This window comes from Equus caballus, chromosome 16 (genome assembly GCF_041296265.1).
Source record: "Equus caballus isolate H_3958 breed thoroughbred chromosome 16, TB-T2T, whole genome shotgun sequence".
Classification (NCBI taxonomy): Eukaryota; Metazoa; Chordata; class Mammalia; order Perissodactyla; family Equidae; genus Equus; species Equus caballus.
Window position 1 is genome coordinate 62554143 of NC_091699.1, and position 26067 is coordinate 62580209.

Genomic DNA, 26067 nt, shown 5'->3' on the forward strand with positions numbered 1-26067 from the left:
TATATTTATTCTTGTTTATTTGTTGTCTGTCTTTCCCTGTAGAATTTAGGCTCCTCGAGGGCAGGGATTTTCTTCTGTTATTCTATGCAGTATCTCCAGTGCCCAGGTCAATGCCTAGCACATAGCAGGTGCTCAATAAATATTTATTGAAAGAATGAGTGAAAATAGACTCCCTCTGCTTTCTTCCATTTCCAACTCTGAGATGTACAACTGAACATTGTCCTCAAATGGGATGAACCAACTCTTAAGACTTTGGAGATGCAAAAGTGTTAGGCAAAAGCCACATTTCTGTACTCTACACTGTCTACTCAACTTCTTTTTCAGTGGGTGCCAGAAACAGTGCAGGTCAGACCATGTGTAGACCATCATGGAGTGCAGAGAAGTTTACCACTTTGTCCTCACCATCTTTGCTGGATCAGAGGATGGGGAGAAAGGAGACTAAAATCTGGAAAAGCAGAAAGGCCACAGTAGTTTTCACAATTGTGATCTTTTAGGAGTATTTTTCTTATTTAAAAAATAATACTGACTTTCTGGAAAAAAACATCCATGGAAAACTGTCTTTCAAACCAAAATGGTGAGAAAGGCAGGTATAAACATGGAGAAGGCAGTTGTGAAGATGGAGAGGCAAGTGTGAACATGGGGAATGCAGGTATGAATATGGGAAGACAGGTGTGAACACAGGGAAGACAGGCGTGAAGATGGGGAGGCAGGTGTGAACATGGGGAAGGCAGGTGTGAAGATCGGAAGACAGGTGTGAAAATGGGGAGGCAGGTGTGAACATGGAGAAGGCAGGTGTGAAGATGGGGAGGCAAGGGTTGTCACAGGGAAGGTAGGCTCACCCCTTGTTATATGTAGTGAGAGATGGGGGCTTCCCTTTCACTTCTTAGAGTAAAGAGAAGGCTTTGAGGTATCAACAACTTGGGCTAATGGGAAAAGGAAAACAAAGAATCTGTGTTTCCTGAACATCAAGGGGAAGTCTCTTTGGCTCCTGTGGACTAGCCAGTCTCCTCCAGCTCCAAGAGGTCATCCACATATTCCACAACCTCTCCCTGTAAGAGACAACAGGACACCTCTGTTAACTGGACTACCTGACCTTAAAAGTGCTGGTGAACAGAGACTAGAAATTTCTCCAAAGAAGTTGTACAAATGGCTAATAAGCATACAAAAAGATACTCAACATCATTAGTCACTAGGGAAATGTAAAACAAAACCACAATGAGACCCCACTTCTAGGTCTCACACCTACTAGGATGGCTATAATAGAAAAGATGTAGCAAATTAGAACTCCCACACATTGCTAGGGATGGAAAATGTTGCAGCCACTTTGAAAAATAGTCTGACAGTTCCTGAACAAGTTAAACACAGAATTCCCATATGACCCAGCTATTCCACTCCTAGGTATACCCTCAGGTATATACTCCTAGGTATAAGAGAATTGAAAGCTTTTGCCCAAACAAAAATTTGTACACAAATGTTCATAGTGTCATTATTCAAACTAGCCAGAAAATGGAAACAACCCAAATGTCCACCAATCAAAGAATAAACAAAATGTGGTACATCCATACAGTGGAATATTATTCAGCAATAAAAAGGAATTTTTACATGTAACATGGCACATGTTTCAACATGGTTGAACCTTGAAAACATTAGGCTCAGTGAAAGAAGCTAGTCACAAAGACCAAATACTGTTTGATTCCATTTACATGAAACATCCATAACAGGAAAATACATAGACAGAAAGCAGATTAGTGGCTGACAGGGGCTAGGGGCATGGGTAGGGGGTGGGGGATCGGGGGGAAGAAACGGGAAGTGACTACTGATAGGTTTGGGGTGATGAAAATGTTCTAAAATTAGATGGCAGTGATGAATGCACAACTTTGTAAACATACTAAAAACCAGTGAGTTGTATAGCTTAAAAAGGAGGATTTTACAGTATGTGAAGAATAACTCAATAAAGCTGTTCCAGAAAGGCATAAGGGAAACTGCTTATATTACAGGGTTAAAAGGAAAAGCCATGATATATAATTACAGTTGAATTTATACTGAATATATATTGGAAAATGCATAGAAAAAACTGGAAACATATAAACTAAAATATCAATAGTAGCTTGCCTCTGGATAATCAGGTACTCAACCCTGCCTCCTTTTTCTAAATATATTTTTCTCCGCTTTCCAAACCATAGCAGCCAATCTTGTTTGTATCTGGCCAGCATTCCTTCCTTGGCAGCATCCTTGTGATCTTATCTCAGGCTCTGCTTCAAGGGAACTCAAACCAAGACACATGGCATACGTATCACTTCCTAGTTACAAAGCACTTCCATATGCAACATAATATTTCATTCTCCCAACCCTGTGAATTCAATATTATTAGTCTCATCTTATAGATAAAGAACTGAGGCTCAGAGAAGTTAAATGAATGTTAATGATGGGTCCATCCCATGCAAATTTGTGCACAGAAAACAAATTCCATGATCATGTCTTATTTAGAGAGGCTTCATCAAAAACTGGGGCAGTAGAAAGAGCAGATCTGGAGGCTCAGGCCCATTGGGTCTGGCCTAGCAGTTCACAGAAATTTCCTGTCCCCTAAGCTCCTCATCTATGAAGTGAGGGGTCACAGCGGGGAGGCCTCACCCACCAAGCACAACAACTGGTACAACCTAGATCCAGACGGCAGCAGAGCTGCAAGTCTGGGTGAACAAGATCCCAGCTACCTCAGACACCCATAGTACCGCTGCAGTCCCAAAGAGGGGAGCACATCTGGGTGGGACTGTGAGAACAGGTGGCAGCAGCCACATGACTGTCCTCCCAGTTGGTGGGAGACCTCACAGGGCTGCTGTGATCCCAAGGAGTGGCCCAAGCTCAGACAGGCACAGCTGACAGGGATCTTGGTGGGCTCAGATTACCCAGCACCTGCCCACTTCCCTCAGTGGTGGCATGTGGAAGCTGCGACCAAATTCTATCTCTATGTGGAGGCACAAATCCACACTGTCAAGCAGTATGAAAAAAATATATTAAATCTCCAGAAAAGAAGGAAAATGACAAGTACCCAGAAATCAATCCTGAAGACACAGAAATCTATAACCTAAATGACAGAGAAATCAAAATAGCCTCCATTAAAAAACTCAATGTTAAAAGAGTTAAAAGAGAATGCAGATACACAATTCAATAAGTTCAGGAGCTACTTCACAAAAGAGATTGAAACTATAAAGAAGAACCAATCAGAAATGTTGGAAGTGAAAAACACAATGGATGAGATAAAGAAAAATCTGGATTCCCTGAACAGTAGAGCTGACATTATGGAGGAATGAATTAGCAGTCTGGAGGACAGAAATATAGAAATGCTTCAGATAGAGAAGAGAGAACTAAGATGAAAAGAAATGAAGAAATTCTCCAAGAAATATCTGACTCAATTAGGAAATGCAACATAAGGGTCATAGGTATTCCAGAGGGAGAAGAGAGAGAGAAAGGAACAGAGAGCTTGTTCAAAGAAATAATACTTAAGGACTTCCCAAACCTGGGGAAGGAGCTGGAAACACATGTGACAGAAGCCAATAGTCTCTAAACTATATCAAGAGGATCTTCTCCAAGGCATATAGTGATAAAGCTGGCAAAAGTCAATGATAAAGAAAAAATATTAAGGGCAGCAAGGCAGAAGAAAATAACTCACAAAGGAACCCCTATCAGGCTTTCAGCATATTTCCCAGAAGAAGCCTTACAGGCTGGGAGAGAGTGGAATGATATATTCAAAATTCTGAAAGACAAAAACTTTCAGCCAAGAATACTCTATCCAGTGAAAATATCCTTCAGATATGATGGAGAAATAAAGACTTTCCCAGATAAACAAAAGTTAAGGGTGTTCATCACCACAAGACTCCTCCTACAAGAAATTCACAAGAAGCCTTCACACCTGAAAAAAAAAGAAATGGCTTACAAAACCCTGAGCAAGGAGATAAATAGATAAAATCAGAAGATTGCAGCTCTCTATTAGAACAAGTTAGCAAACAATTATAACATTAAAGATAAAGGGAAGGAAAACACCAAAAATAAATATAATCTTGTCATTTTAAACACAAACTCACAACACAAGATGGAATAAGATGTGGAAATAACAACTTAGAAAGGGAAAAGAAGAGGGATGGAATCAGCTTAATCTAAGGAAATAAGAGCCTATCAGAAAATGGACTATCTCATCTACAAGATTTTTTTATACAAACCTCATGGTAATCATTAAACAAATAATTAGAACAGAAACACAAATGATAAATAAGGAGAAAACTAAGAAAGCCAGCATAGAAAACTACCTAACCAAATTGGTAGTCCAAAATAACATGGGGAGAGAAACAAAGGAAATGCAGAACTGGAAAACGAGTGATAAGAAGGCAACATTAAACCCTTTATATCAATAATCACTCTGAATATAAATGGATTGAATTCTCCAAAGACACAGAGTGGCAGGACGGATTAAAGAACAAGACCCAACAATATGCTGCCTCCAGGAAACACATCTCAGCTCTAAACACAGGCTCAGAGTAAAGGGATGGAAGACAATACTCCAAGCTAAAGGCAAACAAAAGAAAACAGGTGTTGCCATACTTATATCAAAGTAGACATCAAGATAAAACAGGTAAAGAGAGACAAAGAGGGAGAGTACATAACATGAAGTGAGGGATCAGACCAGAACAAGTTCACCACTCTCTTCCAGCTCCAATAGCTGGCAAGTCCCCAGCTATCTCAGAAAGCATGTTCTGGTTTGTTCCAAATGCATCTCTATAAATACAACCCTAATGATGGCTTTTCTGTGACAAGGCTGCCCACCACAAAATACTGCAACATAAAAATGGAGTCTTTGTGAAAAAAGGAGCTAGTGGAGTGAAAATCAGGAATTTGAAGCAATCTCAGAGAATGATACAATGACTTACAGCAAAGACCTAATTTACAAAAAAGAAAAGATAATCTCATAGAAAAACGGGGATTGGGAGTTTTGAAGTGCCTTCAGAGTACTGAGTAATTGAAAATGTACTGTGTTTTTATAAAGTTAAAAAATGACAGCTGGATGACTCCTGAGAGGGATTCCTGGAGCATCACTCCACACACTGTCAGGACATGTGGCACTTCAGCCTGGGTTTCCGAGAACATCCTCTTGCCCAGGCCAGTGCTCTGACTGTCATTAAAACACTCAAAGAAACCCGACTTCTTAAGGTCTCCTTCTGTTCTTTATTTCAGGGACAACTCAGGCTTCCAGTGATTTCAGCAAAGCTGTGAGTAATATTTTCTCTTATCCAGATGTGTGCTAAACCTGAAAACTTACCTCATCATCATCCATTATATTTTCCTTAGCAAAGTCGTACAGCTCTTTCTGGAGTGTAGTCACGTTAAAGAACTGAACTGCTTCCTGTTCAGACACAAACACAGAACAGTTTGTATGGCCAATCGTTTCACATTAGAACTGGAGGGGCGGGGAACAGGGTATGGGACTTATTTTGGGGGTGATGAAAATGTTTAAAATTAGATAGTGGCAATGGTTGTGCAACTCTGTGAATGTACTAAAACTACTGAATTGTGTATTTTAAAAGCATGAAATTTATGGTATATGAATTATATCTCAATTTGAAAAAAGAGTGGCCAACCTCGAGTAAATGAGACAAAGAGTGTGTGGATGTGTGCATTAGCAGGGGAGTGAAGTTTTTTTACGACAGATGTATATATGGCAAACCAGGACAGTATATAGAAATCTCAATGAAAACACATGTTAAGGACAAAGATCAGTTAGAAAAATCTCTTGAGAATAACATATAATCCATGGAGTTCTCTGACAATACATGCAATGCTGACTTTGTCCATCAAAGGAATTAAATGATGGTCCATCCATAAATGAGCCTGGGGGCCGGCCCAGTGGTGCAGCAGTTAAGTGAGCACGTTCCGCTTCAGCAGCCTGGGGTTTGCTGGTTCGGATCCCGGCTGCGGACATGGCACCATGTGGCAAGCAATGCTGTGGCAGGCATCCCACATATAAAGTGGAGGAAGATGGGCACAGAAGTTAGCTCAGGGCCAGTCTTCCTCAGCAAAAAGAGGAGGATTGGCAGCAGATATTAGCTCAGAGCTAATCTTCCTCAAAAAACCCACAAAAAACAAACAAACATAAATGATCCTGCCATGGAATTGTTTAAAAAAAAGTAATAAAGTAGGTGTATGGTGTGACACAGAAAATGCTCAAGATGAATTGTTAGAAAGACAAATCAAGTTTCAAAACAGTACGTAAAGTATGATCCTGTTTTTGTAAAAATCAAGAAATATATGGTGTATATCTGAGTAAATGTATAGCTATAGGCAGCATGAGAAAGAGAAAGTATGAGATTACGAGGGAATTTCACTTTCTAAGTAAAATATTTCTGTAATGTTTGACATTTGTAGCTTTCACTGCTTCAGAAATCAGAATAAAGCAGTAAAAAGTTAAAAGACAAAAAATCTACAGAAAAAAAGAGTCTCCCTTCATTTCTGAAATAACCCTTTCTCTTCGGGCACCAAGCAATCTCCTGAAAGTGGGAAGGATGAGGGGGAAAGAAAATGTAACACCTGGCGCACTGGCACTTACTGGTCTGGGCTGGAAATGCTCGTCCGAGAGTCCCCACTTGTCCCTGTGGTACTGATAATACACCAGGTTCTGCTGCATGACCTTGTCACTGTGGTCAAAGAGCAGGTAGCTGACCGCACAGGGGGCCGCATTCTTCAAGTCGTTCACTGGGGTCAGGGAGAAAAGAGGAACAGGAAATTAGTGAACCTTGCCCTACAATTCCTGTCACCAGCTTCCTAAAGGAAAAGGTCATGAGCAAGCCCCTTCTCCGCAACCCCTCCTTCAGAAAGCCTGCAGCTGACCAGAATCACCCCTGGGTGGTCAGGTCACAGACTGAATCTCCATGGCGGCCTGAAGGCCAGTTTGGAAACAAGGAAGTTCCCGGTTAGGTAGATTCCTTTGCAGAAATGCCTGCTATATACCACATCAGGCTCCGGTGATCTGAGCTGGTCTCACATCCCTGGGGTTTGAGAAGGCTGGGTCCCAAGGCCTGGGTGACCATGGGGCTGAAGGAGCTGGGGGGATATGCTCAGCAAATGAGCCCCTCATTGGGGGCCCACAGTCCTGGGTCCCATCTGGATGGTACCTCAATCCCCAGATTCCAGGCAGGCCGTCCCCAGCTAAACCAAACCTAGAAAACCCAAAGAATGGTGAATCCTCTGGGCTGGAAGAGATTTGAAAAGTGACCTGGTCTTGTCATCTCCCGGAGGTGGGATTCTCACCTCCAGCCTCCCTCCTTAGAGTTGCCCCACCTCAACAGCATCTTCAGCATAGGGGTTTTGCAGGAGTTGGGGGACAAAGAGGAATAAGTGACGAGCCACCAGCCCCTGGGTATTTATTCTGGCACATTACGCTCCAATTTACAACCCAGGAACACTACTTTTGCTAAAGCTCTGGTTGGCTGGAATAACCAAAGCTTGAGTATGAATAAATAGTGCCACCCAGTGGCTGTTTCCTGTAACAACAACTTTAAGACTAGCCCTTACGGGCACTTATTCACAAGGCCTGCAGGGCTCGGAAAGAATTCCAGCGGAAATACCACCACCTGCCCTCAAGACATTGAGTGGAGTAGTTAATCTAGAAAGAGTTCAAAACAGGGCAGACTTTTCAGGAAGCCAATTTCAGAAAGTAAATTGTGCGTACACTGTTTACTTATAACCCAGAAAGTAAAATTTTCCTGGGGAGCAGCAAGAAAAACTAGAAGTTTGGGGTTGCCAGTGTTTCTAAGTCTCAGCCACAGTTTCTGATAGGCAGGGTGATTTTCAGAGCATGTGAGGATTCCAGAGGACCAGTAAACTGCCAGCGCCTGGGTGGGTCTGGAACACTTCTAAACGCCTAGTGTTCTGGCTTTGTGCGCACAGAACCGAGCCCTGCTCAGAGGGCTGGAAGACCTGATGGATTCTTCCCCGTGTTTCAAAGTCCAGCACAGAGCTGGCTCACTGACCTGCCAGCACAGGTTTTCATGAAAATGGAATAAAAACACTAGCCTATGTTTTCATCCAACAGAAAATCTTTAAACTGTGAACCCAAGATTGGCAAAGTGTTGATAAAAGTTGAAGCTGGATGCTGAGCAGGCTAGAGTTCATTATCCCATCCTCTCTAACGCATGTTTTAAAATTTTCCAGAATAAGTTTTTTTTAAAACCACATATATAATTTTTCATAATTCTCATTAAAACAGGGCTCTTCCAAGTGTGGATGAAGATAAGCAAAAAGTTAACACCGGGATAGGGAAGGGGAGGTGGGGGAGGTGGGAACAGGTGGCTTGCTCTGGATGTTTCTCTGTATATCTCCAAGATGTTTGGTTTGCTGCAACAAGCCTATACTACAAGCCTTTGTGAAAGAAAGCACTACTCAGTCACTTATATTAAAAAAGAGAGCTCTTCATTAGCAAAAACGCTACCTAGTAGAAACCATCCCCTCAACACTAGAATACGGTCAGCAAATATTTTGTGAGGACCTACTATGAGTTCAGTGCTGTCTCATAGGAAAGCGTGTTCATAGATTATGTAGAACAAGACTCTTGTCCTTTATGCTAAATAATTTTTTACCAAACAGCTGGTGCCAGGGTGGCAAGTAAGACCTCATCCCTGCCCTCCGTGCAAGGGGACTTCTGGGAAGGACATCTGTTTAAGACACACCTCACCCTCCTGTTAATCTTGGAAATGTCCCAGCCAAAGGAAGCGAAGCTTTTCACTGCATCCTTAGATGAGGTTCCGGCTGAGAAAGGCAAGTTACCTTACTCAGGAAGACCTGGTGGAAATGACTGCTTCAAAGGAACAATCTTGATTCAAAGCAAAAATTATATATATACCTATATACATACATACATATATATAAATTTTTCTTTTTTGATCTTCAGCAGGCAAGGCTTTCAGTGTGTCCTGAAGAGGACAGGAGGTGGGATAAAAAGGTAAGTAGCTGTTGTGGGCAGAGAGAGCCCAACAAAGAATAGAATAGCCATAGCAGGGAGGGAGGGCGATGGAAGCCAAAGTCACCTGTCACTCTTCCCAGGACATCCCTGAATCTCCAAGGCCAGCCGCTCCTCAGTTTGAAGGGTAGCCTTGGGGAATGTAGCCAGACTCCTGCCCCTGGACCCAGGCATTCATCAGTAGGGCAGAGTAGTTCCTGCAGCAATTGTCCCTAATAATCCCCCTGTGCTTGTAACTCCTGTCCCTAATAGCCGCCGACGCACACGCTGCTCGAACAAGGGGCTCTCAGCGTCAGTGACAGGGAGAGGAGGAAAAGCCAAAAAAGACAGGCCCTGAAGTCTAAACTCTGAATGACTTTCTCTCCTGCATTCATTTCCCTTTGTCCCCTTGGAATGTTCTGATTGATAAACATCATTTTCAGGCCAAGGGAGGACCGACTGGAATGAAACTCTAATAGCCTGAAAAATAATGCCAGTGATAGGGAGGAAGGGAAATAACGATAAAAAGAACAAACACTTGGATAGAGTCTGCTCTGCGCCAGGGTGCAAATACCCTAAGCAGTCTACGTCCATCAACTCCTTTAATCCTCACAACAATCCTATGAGGCTAGTACTATTATCTCCACTTTACAGATGAGGAAACTGAGACACAAAGAAGTGAGTAAGTGACGAAGCTGAAATTTGACCCAGACAGTCTGGCTCCAGAGTCCGTGTCCTGAAGCACCAGGCCATGCTGACTGTGCAAAGCACGGCACCAGGGCTGTCAAGGCGACCTTGATAAATTCTCTCAACAACCATAGGAAAGGGTTGTACCCTTATGTCACAGATGGGGAAGCTGAGTCTCAGAAGGATTAAGTACCTTGCCCAAGATCTTACAGAAGATAATTACTTACGCTTATAATAAGCAAACTGCAAGTAATGATACATGGTAGCCACAAATTTCTCCACTGGATAGCCTCCTATCACTGGGGTGAGGTTCTCTTCACACTGTATTTTGCATTCCAGAACTTCTATATAATGATCTGAAAGAACACACAAATTTTCAGAGCAGTGCATTCATTATTTTTTTAGTACCACTTCTGCCCTGCCCCCCAAAGGATAAAGGTAAAAATGATAAAGGTGAAATATTGCAACACATATGATAAAGGACTAAAATCTTTAATACATAAAGTTCCTTAAAATCAACAAGAAAAAGACGAACACCCCAATATAAAAACGGCCAAAGGATGTTAACAGAAATTATAAAAATGCTAATAAACATTGCGAAAAGATGCTAAACTTTTTCTGTAATTAAGAAATACAACCCCACCTAAAATAATAAAATAATTGAAACGGTTAAATTTGCAAATTTTTAAAAATTTAATAACATCCAGTGTTAGGGAGAGAATGATAAGACTTACACACTCTCATATTCTGTTGGTAGAAGCAAAACAGGAACAAATTTTTGGACAGCAATTTGGCAAAATCTATCAAAGGTTAAAATACACATATCCTCAAACCCAGCAGTCTACTTCCAGGAAATTTTCCTCAGACAGAGGCACACAAAAGCACTGTTTGTAATAGCAAACAAACTTGGAAATAACTTAAATGCCAATCAATAGGACGATGATTAATAAATTATGGTACATACAAACAATAGAATCTATAAGCCTTTAAAAGAGACTAGGTGGACCTAAATATAATAACAGAGAAAGATGTCAAAGACTACATTTCCCAGCCTCCCTTGCAGTTCAGTTGGGGCCACATGACTAGCTGTGCCAATGAGATGTGGATTGCAATAACTAATGAATGCTACTTCTGGGGCTGGTCCCTAAAAACCTTCCAGTGATCCTTGGCCCCCTCATTTTTCTCCCTTCATGTAGCTAGAAGCAAAAGGCTCCAGGATGATGGCACACATTTTGTTGGCAACACTGTGGAGGGACAGGTACTGTCATACATTGTTGGGAGGAATACAAAATGGTCACTTAAAATACTAAATAATTTACAGAAATATTTAGTCTTTGAACTATCAATCCCACTTATGTTGACTTTGAAAACATACCTCTATAGGTAGGGGGAAAAAAGCCTAAAATTCCCCATTGCAATGTTATACATAAGAGCAAAAGATTGGAACAACCCAAAAGTCCATCAGATAGTTGACTAAACTGTAGTATGTCACTCTCTCAACTCCTCAATGCAGGACGCAGAAGCAATAAAAAAGAATGACACAATCTCTGTGCACTAGTTAGGACACATTAAGTGGAAAAACCAAAGAACAGAACGTATAACGTACGGTACCTATTCTGTATGAAAGAGGCAGACATAACATTAAGAGGAAAACAGATTTATACTTATATATCCTTTATAGGAAAAAAATGATTCAAAAAAATATTTAGGCAAGAATCTTCCATAGATGCTAAATCAACAGAGCAGGGATGGGGAAACACAGAGTTTGATGGATAATAAGTTGTATCTCCCCACAAATTATTTATTAATCTCTAAACTAGTAATTATATTGTGGAGAAACTAGGAACCGGAAAGAACTTTAACTAAATGCTTAAAAATTAACATCACCAATAAGGGGCAAACAGATACCACGCACACTGGGATGTGATACTCTGAGAAGGACGTTTCTGTAACGTTCCAACCAAAAACGCACAATGTGAATGTAATTGTAAAGACACATCATAGAAACTCAAATTGAGGAATATTCTATAAAATTATTGGCCCATATTCTTAAAAAAGATCAATGGCATAAAAAGACAAAGAAAGGCCAAGGAACGGACCCAGATTAAAAAACACTAAAGAAACAAATAAATAGGAAACATGATCCTGGACTGGATCTTACACTAGAAAAAAAAAGTTGCTAGAAAGGACATTATTGGTACAATTGACAAAAGTGGAATATGGACTACAGTTTGGGTCAAAAATAATTGGATCAAAAATAATAATAAAAAAATTGTATCAATATTAAGTTGCCTTAATTTAATAACTGTATTGTGGCTATGTGGGGAATATTATTATTCTTAGGAAATATACTGACGTATTATGGAGTAAAGGGTCATGATGTATGCAACCTACTCTCAAATGCTTCTGAAATAAAAGTAATGATACACACACATACAGAGGTCGTGAAAAAGGAAATGTGGCACAATAATTGTTTAAATTTGGTGAATCTGGGTAAAGAGTGTATGAGAGTTCTTTGTACTGTTCTTGCAACTTTTCTATAGGTTTGAAATTATTTAAAAATAAAAACTAAAGGTCTCTAAATATCTATCTATATAGATAGATAGAGTCATAGATATAGATACAGATATAGATATATATCTTAGGTATATCAAAGATAAAGTTATCTTTGCTTATTTTTGTCAAAAAAAAAAAACCTTTTAGAAGTATAAGCCAGAAGCTAATAAAAATGGTTACCGTTGGGGGTGAGTGAAATGGGTAGAAGAAATGTGGATGGAAGCAAGACTTCCTTCTAGCTGCTTGTAACTCCTTCCTCCCCTTCAGTCTAGGAGATAACAACTCAGCTACTAGCAGCCCCGGGGTACAGTGTTGCCCCTCGGGTTCCCCGTCGCCCACACTTCTGTAAATAATCCCTGTTACTCTGTAAATAAATCTTTCCTGAATTACCCTGCTGTATGTGTGCCATCTATTTCCAGTCAGAACCCTGACTATACAGAAGGAAACATCTTTCACAGTATATCCTTTTGTGTCTCACATTTTACACTAAGTGCACATATTACCTTTTCAAAAATAAAAGTTCGAGACTAAGTATAACGTACCCCAGGAGGTGGGAAACTGTTTCACTGGAGTTAGGAGAGAGGACTCAGCAGTCAGAATGCCTGGGTTCAAATCCCAGCCCTTTCCCTGAGGACAATGAGCACAGTAGTTAACCTCTCTATGCCTCAGCTTTCCCAGCTGTAAAATGGGAGAATGCTAGTACCTTCCTCATAGAGCTGCAAAATTCTAATTCTAATAATACACATAAAGAGCATAGAATGGGGCCTGGCATCTCCTTAGAGCTTCATACATGTTACCTTTTCTAATAACTATTTTTTATCTATAGTCAAAACACTGCAGCTCCAAGTAAGCCCCCTTTTCGCACCCCAGCCTTTATTCTGTGTGTAAGGAGCACTTCCTGACAATGCAGGCATGAAGGGAGGCTGGAAGGAATGACGCCCTCATCAGCAGAAGCACACTGGGTAACAGATTCTCTGTGAGGTCCAGGCGTGAGCACTAGCAGCTGCCAACATCACAGAAAGAGACAACCAGACATTCTGTGCCTCCTATAGGAGAACTCAGCGCCAAGTAGGAAGTAGCCTTGTCCCCCAGCCACCACCCAAAAAAAAACAATCTGAACCTGATCAAGCCTCTACATCCAACTACCAATTTATAAGAAATACAGAAGGCAGAGAATCAGGGGGCACAATCAGCAAATCCAAACTATGGGAATCTCTACAGGGCAAACGAACCAGTTTTTTCAATTGCAACTGGGAAAGATATGGAGGAGGGACCTATAGATTAAGAGAGATTTAAAAGGCAACCAACTTCCTTTAATGTGGATGAACCTTGCGGACATTATGCTAAGTAAAATAAGCCAGTCACAAAAGGACAAATACTGTACCATTCCACTTAAATGTGGTACCTAGAGTAATCAAACTGATAGAGACAGAAAGTAGAATAGTGGTTGTCAGGGGCTGCGGGGAGAAGGATGGGGAGTTAGTGTTTAAAGGGTATGGAGTTTCAGTCTGGGAAGACGAAAAAGTTCTGGAGATGGATGGTGGTGATGGTTGCACAACAGAGTGAATGTACTTAATGCCACAGGACTCTACACTTAAAGACGGTTAAAATAGTAACATTTATGTTATGTATACTTTACCACAATAAAAATTTAAAAAGATAACCAAGTGCAATTTTTGGACCTTATTTTGATCCTGATTCAAACAAACTGTAAACTAAAAGTAAACACACATACTTATAACATTTCTGAGATGCCTGGGACACTGTCTGGATAATTGATGACAAGATTAAGGAAATATGATTAAAATTCTTTTAGGTGTAATAGTTTGGTGGTTATGTTGAAAAAAGTTATCATTTAGAAGTATATACTGAAATATTACAAATGAAGTGATACAGAATCTGGGATTTGCCTCAAAATAACATGAGAGTGGGGAAATGGGTGGGAATTAGGTGAAGCCCAAGTGGCCATGAGTTGACAACTGTGAAGCTGGGTCATGGGTACATGGGGGTTTGTTATACTCTTCTCTTTATTTTTTGCATAAGTTTGAAATTTTCCACAATAAAAAGGTTTTGTTAAGAAAATAATAAGGTACTCTGAAAAAAAAGATTCATGAACAAAAAATGATTTAAAAAAACTCTGGATTTAATACCTTAAAAGAGCTGTCATCCAGCAGGATTTCTACGGGCCTTTAACCGCTAATGTACACTGTGACTCTCCAAGAGGCAGACAGCGCTCAGCCCATTCCCAGACTTCTTGGACCAGGGGACCCTTTCTGCACAGGGCAGTTCTAGGATCAGTGTTCCCAAAACACTTTAGGAAATCTCTTGGCCATTGCCCATTTTCTGGAGCAATACTGCCCACTAAAGGTTTAAAGAGAGATCCTAGGGAAAACTGAGCTATCTATGGGTAGTATTTTAAATTTTCTTTCTTTCTTCATTCTTTCCTATGTTTTCTAAACTTCCTATAATGAGCATGCATTGTTTCACAATTAGAAAGAAAAATCTGCCAAGTTACCTTAGTGACAACGACTAAAGGTTTATCATACTTTTCATTCTACCTTCATATGTGTTGGAAAATTTCCATAATCAAAGTTATCTGAGTCATGAATTGCTCTTGGGCCCATTTTTATTTTTCCAAAATCTAGTGGGGAATCTGTAATCTGCCCCTGCAGGGCAGAGTTGATATGGTGGACTTCCTCTCCAGCCCTGTGCTTGAACACTGTACCAAATTATTTCTCCAGAAGCCCCTACCCAGTCAAAGGCTGATCTATGCAGGTGTCGGCCACCCCAGTTACCCATTAACATTCAAGCTCAAAAGTTCCTCAGAGGCCACTCAAGTTATGAAGAAGGCAGGCAGGCTCCACAAGAGTGTTTGGAATCCCATTTACATCTAGGATACAACTCACCACCAACCTGCTATGGAAAGATAGAAATCCTTGAAGTCCTTGATCTCCCTGGAGCCCTCACAGGCTGCGAGACACTCATAAAAGGCTTTGAAGAAGTCGGGAAGGGCCAGCTCCATGTCCGTGATGGACGTTCTCCAATTCTCGCCATTGTATGCCCGAACAGCTCGGATGAACAGGCTCTGGAAGGCAAGGAGAAGCCAGTGAAGCTCTGGACACAAAGGGAGATGAACTTGTCCTCCCAAAAGGAATCAGCCCATCATAGAGCTCCACTCTCATTAGTTCTCAAGAAACCATGCTGACCCGGGGCTGACCCCGTGGCCGAGTGGTTAAGTCTGTGCGCTCCGCTGCAGGCGGCCCAGTGTTTCGTTGGTTCGAATCCTGGGCACGGACATGGCACTGCTCATCAAACCACGCTGAGGCAGCGTCCCACATGCTACAACTAGAAGGACCCACAACGAAGAATATACAACTATGTACTGGGGGGCTTTGGGGAGAAAAAGGAAAAAATAAAATCTTAAAAAAAAAAAAAAAGAAACCATGCTGACCCTTAATAAGAAGCCAACCAGTGACTGACTTATATCCAGCTTTTTCTACCCTGTGTACAATGGTACACTTATTTCATTTAATTCAAAAAGTAGCAGGCACTTGATAATAAAATCAAATTCAAATCAAGGAAAAAGGGAAAACCAGTGACAGAAATCTGAGCAATGGCAGCCAAGAGTCAGGGGTTGGGATAAAGGCTTAACTACAAAGAGGCATGAGGGAACATTTGAGGGGAGATGAAAATGTTCTAATCATGATTATGGTGGTAGTTTCATGACTGCATACATTTGTCAAAAGTCATTGAATTATACACTTAAAATTGGCAAATACATTTTAAATAAATTATACCTCAATAAAGCTGATTTTAAATGTGAATCAAGGAAATGGTACAAGCTTGAGAGCAGGTGTCAGCTACCTCTGCCCGTGACAATGAAGTACAAAATAAGAATGCTGTGCATCAGCTCTAATTACCAGGGAGGGCAGCCATGTGCCAGATGGTGGAAGCTTCAAGGAATGTCTGCTCATTGTTGACTGGACCAGATGAAGGGCAATAACCAGGGTTGAGGAAGCAGCTTGGTCTCACAAGCAATAAGACAGATCTTAGACACATGCAAAACTATGCTGACTTGGAGGGGCCAAGACAGGCAGGCCTTGAAATAAGCATGGGACTCTCCATCTTGAGTTTCTTTTCAGCTGCACCAGAACAGGGGTACCCAGGGCCAACCCCAGACCTGGAATTTTCACCAATCTTAAGGCATCAGGTAGAGAAGGTGGATCTCCCTAAACCTCTTGGACAGGCAGGATCCCCTGGAAGTAAGACATGCAGAGGACGGAAGGGGCGTTGCCTGGAGACTGGGTAAATGAGCAGCCACTCCAGGCAGCTGGCTCTGCAGAGGCGGTAGGGCAGAAGCAGCAAGAAGAAAGCAAGGCAGAAAGAGAGAGACCAGCGGGCACACAGGAGGGCAGCCCGCCACACCCAGCAGGACTCCAAACAGGGACAGAAGGGCCTAGCTGACTTGCAGTAAAGCACAGTGCTCTGACCACATGCACTCAGCTTTGCTCCCCAAACCCTATGAAAATGACAATGAAGCAAGTAAAAAGGCCTAAATCCTTTTTATAGGCAAATGGGAAAGGAGCAAGCAGCAGACAAGAGAATTCAACAACTTTTGCAAAGACAGAAAGCCAAATTATCACCAAGGAGGGTCCAGTAGGGAAATGAGCCACACACCCTGTTGGCACTTGCAGGAACTAGGGACCACGGAAGGCTGGCGCAAGGCACAGAACGGAAAGCAGGGCTGAAAAGCCTGAACGGGGCTGCTGGAGCCCTAGGTTCTCTCCCAGCACCTACCTGCCCACCCAAGGGATCACGCCTCCCAAAGCCACTCCTCATCAGACTGGTGATTTATTCTAGAGGCTCTATCCATAATAGCTGAAGGTCAGGGACCAGGCATAGCAGAGCTGGGGCTGAGGCAAGGGGCTGAAAACCAGGAAGTAGGTAAGGTCTGACTCAGCTGTGAGGCCTCCATCCTTCTCCCCAGACTGGCTCTCAGACACCAGCAGACAAGCATGGACACTCTACCAGTCCTGCCAAAGTCTGGAGAATTCTTCCCTGGAAAACTGAAGGGCCCCCAGAAAAGAGACTTTGCACACTATATTTGAGAGTCACCACCAGTGAAAAAGTGAGCTTGCAGCCAGGTCACACTACAGGAAACCCTGTAGTCAGACCTTGGGGTCTAACAGTTCCCCATAGATACTTTCAATACATCCCTCTGTTTTCAACCCTGCCCTGCCTTCCTTGGTACCCATGCCCCCAGTGCCCGAGCTCGACAGGCCCAGGCAATAGTAAGTCTCAAAGGGGTTAGATTCTTCCTCTTACTGTCATCATTAATCCTCATCAGAACTCCCCTTTGCAGAGCACAGATTTAAGGAGCCTCTAATACATCAAGTCAGTTCTCCCAGCTCCTCTATTCTCTTTCCACCTTAATATATATTGGGGGGCGGGGGGCAGGAATGTATAAAAATATATGTCTCCTAGTTTCATCAGAAATGGAGACTTCAGTTTCTGTTTCTTGTGTTCTTGGTCATTTTTGGATGATTTCCAAGACATAAGTTTATTCCACAATCTTAAAACTGAATGATCAAATGACCATATTTCTAAAATGTAGGATTCAAAGGAAAAGTGGCTTTAAAAGCATCATGAAATGTAAAAATCTCATTCTTAAGTGGGTCAACTTTGTGATAAAAAGTCAATCACTTCTATTGTTGTAATATTCACCAATGTCATAAAAATTACTAGAGGTCCTTAGATGTCAATAGCTGTTCAACAGACACTCTTCTTCAACAATTCACATTGCGCCAAGTGCTGTGTAAAAATCGAAATATACCTCATATGACTTGGTTTCCAAGTCTTTAATGTAGTCCTCGGCATCAGGCAAGCTCTTGTAATACGCCATGTTTCTCTTCATCATTTCATCATCAGGATGCTTCAGTAGAAAGGTGTGAGCAGCTGCAATAGCTTTTGGAAGATTATTTGCCTAAAGTACAAAGAAGAAAGATAAGAGTTACTCAGTGGATGGGGAGTGGGCGAAAGGGGTAAAAGGGCACATATGTATGGTGACAGATGGCAACTAGACTTTTGGTGGTGAACAGGATGCAGTCTACACAGAAGCTGAAATATAACGACGTACACCTGAAATTTATATAATGTTATAAACCAATGTGACCTCAATAAAATAAAAAATAAATAAATAAATGAATTTTTTTTTAAAGTTACTCAATGGATGATGAGCAGTGATTTGGGTAAAACAAGAATGCCTGTTTAGTCCTTCAAGTAACTTTGTATTCTACACAATGGTTCCAGCTTAGGGTTCAGTGACTTCCAGGGCCCAGCAAGACCTGGACTCTCTTGCCCTCGAGCTTCCAATGGGGTTCACCAATGAGGAGCCCCAATAGGTGTTTGAAGGAAGGGAAGAGAGTAAGGTTGGGTTATCTAGTCTCCTGACTCCCTCCCTGCACAGTCACCTTGGGCTGCTATTGTTCCTTAACTGAAGGTCACAGCTCCTCTCAAGGTGGCCCTCACCATAGTCTCTCTCCTTCCAGGTTGCTCTCTCCCTTTCCCTTTTTTTGGCCTAGGGGTAGTCACACCCCACCATTACTAGCCTTTGTAAATAACCACCTTACTAAACATCTCTCCAGTTACACCATGTGACTATACCACGTCTTTTCTGCTGGAATCTTGACAAATACATGAATATTTTCCCAAGTCTCTCACAGAACCTCCTGCTTCACCATTCTTGATGACCCCCTGCCACCTCCTCACTTACTCATTCGCTCACTCATCAAATCTCTGCTGAGAGCCTCCTACATGTAGGCACTGTTCTACAAAGTGGGTTTGTAACAATGAGCAAAACAGGGGAAAAAAATCCCTGCCTTCACGTACTGTGCATTCAAGGAAGTTTCCCTATCTGCCAGCAACCTCCACTAAGAGCCTCTTTTATGTTACACCGTGTTCTGTCCTCCTGCTTTTCACAGCACTCTGTAGCTTAGCTAATGCGTCTATCTCCCCCTCCAGGCTATGGTCCTTGAAGGACCCACAGTGTCATTCATGTCTGCATTCCTGGTGCCTGGCACGCTTCCTGGGACAAGGCAGGACGCAGTGAGTATCAGTCATTTGGACATGACATTATGACTACCTAATATTTTCATAAAATTAACTCACATTTTCCTCTTTCCCCCTTCTTCTTCTCCCCACTCAGGCGGTGGCCAGCTGATTCTGAGTTTCACTGCCTCGAGGGAGGTAGCTGTCTGGTGAGAATGCAGAAATTACCCATATGACAGAAGCCCTGTGCTCTTGAGAGAACTTAGCAGGTGTGAGGAGAGGAAGAAAGGGGGAGAGGGGCTGCGGGTAGAAGCTGAGAGAAGTGGGAGAAAGAGGGAGTCCCCCAGGCTAGAAAAAAGGTTCTCCTTGGGGCCTACAGGAACAGCAAGGTCTGTGGCCCTGGAGCTTCAGACTTGGCGCTGTTGTGGGCAGAGCCCAGCAAGGCAGAAGTCCTCAGGGAGGAATGGTGTGCTGTCGGGGCCCTCAAGAGGGCAGGCAGACACGGATTTGGACACCTCCCTGTGTGGACACACACCAACAACCAGAGAGCCCCCCCACACTGATGTCTTGGCTCTGGCCGTCCCCTGGAATCATGGTACAACCTGGTGGGGGAGGGGAGGCACCCGAACATGTGCACAGAGACTCCTTCAGCCAATGCAGAGGGACACTCAGAGGGAGGAATTCAGTTTGGAAAGAGAAAATAAGAGGATATTTGGAACACCTCGGATTTCTGAGAATCAAGGGGTAGCACATATCTGTATGAAATTGCCCCAGATTTCGAGCCAAGGCATTTGGAGATGAAGGCAGTGGCTATACTGGAGAAGTGGTGCGTGGGAATGAGGGCAGACTCCCAGACGTCAGTGCTGACATTCTGAGAATGCCCGTCAGTGGCCTGTGGTGGGGCTGCCTCTGAAAGAATTCTACAGAAAGGTTTATACTGACCGGGAAAAGGCCAGTCCGGCAGCTAAAAGGAAGGGAGGAGGTATGAATGCAGCCCTTTTAAAGAATTTGCCAATGAAATTAGATTCTGTCATTCTCAAAAGAGCACTTAGAAAGAGGGGTACGGGGGGGAATATTTTAAGGCCACTAAGTCAGGACCTGAGTTTTACAAAATGGAACCCCTTCCGGAGGAGGAAAGGGTGATTTTACTCAGTTCAGCTCAGGTTCTGCCAGCTGGAACAGGGGGCCACATCTTGGCAGCTAAACCTCTGAGAGACCCAGGCAGGTTTTGGAGAAGGTGGATAGAGCAGCTACCCTGCCCTGGGTTCCCGGAGACAGCCACCTGCATAGGAGGCCCCCAGCCACCTGCCAAACGAGCCACCCCTAAATCGGCCTTGATGTGCTGGCAGGCCCTGTGGTTCAGGGGAGAACAGAGTCCACGTCCAGGCAAAAGGTGAGCTAAGAGTGCCTGCGGGGCGGCCAGCTCTGTCCAGTCAAAGTCATTAAAGGTTTGATAAAGTTGGGGCTGGCCTGGTGGCGCAGCGGTTAAGTTCACACGTTCCGCTTCTCAGCGGCCTGGGGTTCGCTGGTTCGGATCCCGGGTGTGGACGTGACAATGCTTGGCATGCCATGCTGTGGTAGGCGTCCCACGTATAAAGTAGAGGAAGATGGGCACGGATGTTAGCTCAGGGCCAGGCTTCTTCAGCAAAAAGAGGAGGACTGGCAGTAGTTAGCTCAGGGCTAATCTTCCTCAAAAAAAAAAAAAAGGTTTGATAAAGTGCTGGGGCCCACTTTTCCCTTGGCCTGAGGGGAAGATGAGCATTTCATGGAGATGGCAGCCATGGAAAGAAACCACAGCTAGTGACATGAAACTAAGGCAGACGGGGGACATGAGACCTATGGTGGGCTTGAGGACTACACACCAGGAGCACGGCCCCTTCTCTACAAGATCCCACATCCAAGCCGCCTGACCTTGCTCTGACAGTCTGAACCCACCATCCCCTTCCACGTGTTCAACTCAGGCATTTGTCCTGAATCACAAGACAGAGGCCTGTGAATCAGAACCGCTCAGTAACATCTATCCACATCCTGTTCCAGCTCGCAGCACCATCTAGCTCCAGACTCCGCTTCCAGGCTTCAGGTGCCAGGGAGAATGCATGTGCCTCACCAAGCATTTTCTCTCTACCCAGAAACACAGTTTGAAAACATAAACATCACTAAGGAAAAAAAATAAACCATACAATATTGCCACCTAAAATCACTCTAGCAGTGATTTTCAGTTGAAGCAATTAAGTGAAGATTTGGGTTTATTAGTAAAATTCTTGGCGCCAGCCCCGTGGCACAGCAGATAAGTTCACACTTTCCACTTTGGTGGTCCAGGGTTTACCGGTTCAGATCCCGGGTGTGGACCTACGCAGTGCTCGTCAAGCCATGCTGTGGTAGGCATCCCACATATAAAGTAGAGGAAAATAGGCATGGATGTTAGCTCAGGGCCAGTCTTCCTCAGCAAAAAAAGAGGAGAATTGGGGCTGGCCCCATGGCTGAGTGGTTAAGTTCGCGCGCTCTGCTGCAGGCGGCCCAGTGTTTCGTTGGTTCGAATCCTGGGCGCGGACATGGCACTGCTCATCAGACCACGCTGAGGCAGCGTCCCACATGCCACAACTAGAAGAACCCACAACGAAGAATGCACAACTATGTACCGGGGGGCTTTGGGGAGAAAAAGGAAAAAAATAAAATCTTTAAAAAAAAAAAAAAAAGAGGAGAATTGGTGATAGATGTTAGCTCTGGGCTAATCTGCCTCAAAAATAAATAAAAATAAAATTCTTAACTTTTTCCTCCCCTATAAGAGATGTCCAAATACTAAGACAGATGGTATTTTACTGCCTTTTACGTAAGTGATTGTCATCGAGACATATAATGGGTTTTGAGGAGAAGCTATGAACTTCCTAACCTTTAAGGATACCATGATGAAGGAGAAAATCCATGCCTTACTGTCACATTGAGTAAAATGCTCTTCCTCTCCTCCCTATAGCACTTGTTTCAAATTCATCTATATATTAAAAAAAGCAGAGCTTCCATTATTTTCCAGGTTTAAAAGTAAAACATTTCCTCCTTGATTATGTGACTCAAATTTGGTTCAGACTGTATTTGCCAAAAGCTATACAAAAAAAGAGAGAGAATTAAACGAGTCATTTTTAGCTTAAAAAGTCGTGCTCGTATGAGTCAGCCATCATTTTTCAATGTCCTGGAAATTTATTAATCTTATCTCCCTTTCTATTTTAAAACTGATTTTTTATTGCCAGGACAAACATTCACAGAACTGATACTTTATATAAAACTGTAACTAAGCATGGAAATAACCCAGTTTTTCTCCTATTTGGAGTTTTGTTCTATTTCATTGCTCATATGATTGCAACATACACGTGGCTCTGTTTCAGCGGAAATATGAAAAACAGATCTTGTGGCCCAAAGTCTCAAAGCAAAGTTTAAAAAAATAAAAACCCAACCAACTTCTACTTCCAGAATCTGGGATATGCTGTGAATCTATTTTTGTAGTCGTTAAAAGAAATGCAATATGTTCCTTTAAAAATCGTTTTCTATTAGATACAGTAGAAACCGGACTTTGAGAGGCCTCTCCTGGCAAAGGAGGTGAAGACCCTCCAAGTTCAAGCCTGTTTACCCAGTAACAGGGAATTCAGCCCATTCTCAAAATTTGTGGCTCCCCAGAGTAAGGACTCAAAGGAGAGAGAACTGCAATCTGTGGCTATTTTTAGCCAGCAATCACAGAATTTAAGTAGCCACAAAAAGGAGGAAGACAACTGTGTTAAATTCTAAATGAAAAAGAGACAGCGGCGAGCGCCAACCGGGTGAGTCATGGCGCACAAGCTCTGCTCCTCTAGGCACGGATGCGTCCAACCAAGCACGCCCTGTCCTTTCCTGGCCTCAACTTCCCCCTCTAGCCGGCTCCTCAGGTCCTCTTCCGCTTTATTAGTGAAAGTCACTACTCACTTGAGAAAAGGGGATTTTAATGGTATATACAGAAAAAAGGAGTCGGTCTTCAAATAACACGTAACATTTATCAGGCACTTTGTTGGGTGCCGGACACTGAGCTGGACGTTCTATGTACGTGTTCTCTGCCTCAGAACGACCCTTCCAGAAAAGTAGTTTCATCTCTATTTAAGACGAAGAAGAGGGGGCAGGATTTGGAAGCATCCTTTGGCTGGGCTGGGAGGGAGAGAGCCCTGGAAGGTCATGAAAGGTCCTGAAAGGGCGGTGCAAAAGCGGCCCAGGCCGGAGGGGCGGGGGCGGGACCAGGGCCGCGGGGCGGGGCAGGGGCGGGGCCCTGGAGGGGGCGAGGCCGCGGTCGCAAGGCCGGGCGGACTTGCCTTGAAGTAGGCGAACTGCAGGAACTTGTAGGGCTCGCGGCGCTGGAAGTCGGCCAGCACTTCGCGGCTGGGCTGCGACTGGCGGAAGGCTGGCAGGCCCTGCTTGCACCGCTTGAGGCAGTGCGCGCGGCGCAGCAGGCCCCCGAAGAGGCGCAGCTCGGGGTAGCGGGCGAGGCCGGCGGCGGGCTCGGGCTGGGGTGCCGCGCTGCAGTTGCGGTGGCAGAAGGCCTCACTGTCGCGCAGCAGGCGGTGCAGCCGCAGGCTGATCTCCAGGTAGCCCACGCTCTCCGCCCAGTGCTCGCCGCTGTATTGGTCCAGCGCGTGCCGGTAGGCCGACTCGAGCGGCATCAGCTCGTCCCGGGGGAAGCTGCGGAAGCTGTAGCGCTCGTACTGGGCGCGCCCGGAGCGCAGCGCACAGCCTGCGCACAGCAGCGCCAGCAGCAGTGCGGCCGCCCTGCGCCCCGGCTCCATCGCGCCCGGCGGAAGGAAGGACGGGAGGAAGGGAGGAAGGGAGAGAGGAGGCAAGGAAGGAGGCGGACGGCGCAACGCGGCGGGCCGAAAGCCTGGGAGGCGGGGACGCTAGCCTCCGGCCCGCCCCGTCCGGCCGCCCCTCCCCACCCATCCCGGGGGGCAAAGCCGCGCTTGCGGGGAGGGTGCCCTGGGGAAGGCGCGCAGCCGTCTGGTTCCTGCACCGTCTAACCCGTGTTCTGGGGTTCCACTGTTCCTTGGTTTGGAGACGGCCGTCTGCAAGCCAGACGCGGCCCTAATGGATCCTAGATTAGCGCTAAACTTTAGAATCACTTGGAGGACTTGTGAAAACTTAGATTCCTGGGCCGTGCCCATAGAGTTTCTGATTCAGCAAGTCTTGGATGGGCGTCTGAGGATTTGCATTTCCAGCCAGCACCCTGATGAGGCTGATGCCTTGGGTCCCAGGCCTACACTTTGGTAGCACTGCCGCCCACCTTACATTTCAGTGAGAAAGAGAACGCATAAATAAAATTAATAAGAATGTCAGTGGCACTTTATAAACTATTTAGCTAGCCAAATTGAAGGTGCACGCACCTTATGACTGCCGTTCCACTCTCCAGAATATACTCCAGAAATAGACTCTTGTATGTGTGCATCAAAAGATATGGATGAAATGTTGAAAGCACTTTTAAAAAATTCTTTATTTTGAAATAATTTACAGAAAAGTTGCAAGGATAGTACAAAGAACTCCTATATACCCTTTAATCGAGATTCACAAATTGCTAAGGTTATGATGCCACATTTCCTTTCTTTATCTGTGTGGCTTTTGCCTTAATCTTTCAGTATGTGTATCCTAAGAATGAAACTACAGTGATCAAATTCAGGAAATTTAACACTGATGGAAGACTTTAATCTACACTCCCTATTCCAATTTCCTCAACTGTACCAATAACGTCTTCTACAGCACTTTTTTGCATTGACACAATGCAGTCCAGGATCATGTATTGCATGTGGTTGTCACCTCTACTTAGTGTCTTCTAATCTGGACCTTTTCTTCATCTTTTCTTGTCATGCTGTCAACATTTTTGAAGAGTATAGGCCAAAACAACAATGAGATACCACCACACACCTACTAAAATGGCCAAAGTCCAAAACACTGACAACACTAAATGCTGGCAAAGATATGGAGTACCAGGAACTCTCATTCATTGCTGATGGGAATGCAGAACGGTACAGCCACTTTGATGGCAGTTTGGCAGTTTCTTACCAAACTAAATGCACTCTTATTATACAACCCAGCAATCACATTTCTCTATATTTACCGAAATAAGCTGAAAACTTATGTCCACACAAAACCTGCACACAAATGTTTATAGCAGCTTTATTCATAATTGCCAAAACTTGGAAGCAACCAAGATGTCCTTCAGTAGGTGAATGGGTAAATAAACTGTGGTACATCAGACAATGGAATATTATTCAGTGTTAAGGAAAAAAAAAGGAGTTATCAAGCCGTGAAAAGACATGGAGCCACCTTAAAGGCATATAACTAAGTGAAAGAAGCCAATCTGAAAAGGCTATGTACTGTATGATTCTAACCATACGACATCCTGGTAAAGGCAAAACTATGAAGGCAGTAAAATGTCATTGGTTGCCAGGCATTGAGCGGAAAGGATGAATAGGCATAGTACAGAGTATTTTGGGGGCAAACTATTCTGTTATAAACCAACATTACCGCAAGTAAAGAAAAAAAATAATCTAACAGAAAAAAAACTATTCTGTATGATACTATAATGGTGGATAAATATCATTACACGTTTGTCAAAACCCATAGAATGGGGGTCTGGCCCCATGGCTCAGCAGTTAGGTGCAGACCTAGCACCACTTATCAAGCCATGCTGTGGCGGGTGTCCCACATATAAAGTAGAGGAAGATGGGCACAGATGTTAGCTCAGGGCTAATCTTCCTCAAAAAAACAAACAAACCCATAGAATGTACAACACCAAG

At 43.6% G+C, this 26067-nt stretch overlaps 1 protein-coding gene across 2 annotated transcripts; it reads right to left on the reverse strand.

Annotated features, from left to right (window-relative positions):
* On the reverse strand, positions 1-25827 carry CRTAP (cartilage associated protein). 2 transcript variants are annotated; one of them, XR_011426990.1, is made up of 8 exons: positions 23596-25827; positions 18057-18206; positions 15137-15308; positions 9895-10023; positions 6593-6738; positions 5309-5392; positions 840-1049; positions 1-445 (listed from the first exon to the last, which is right to left on the reverse strand). XR_011426990.1 is itself a non-coding variant. In XM_005614906.3 (7 exons), exons 1-7 carry the CDS (start codon positions 24064-24066, stop codon positions 996-998), a joined length of 1206 nt encoding a protein of 401 aa, XP_005614963.2. In that variant the 5' UTR covers positions 24067-25827; the 3' UTR covers positions 130-995. The 2 variants fall into 2 exon arrangements, 1 of the variants encoding a protein (XP_005614963.2); XM_005614906.3 differs by having other exon boundaries at positions 130-1049.
* Between the last annotated feature and the right edge of the window lie 240 nt (positions 25828-26067).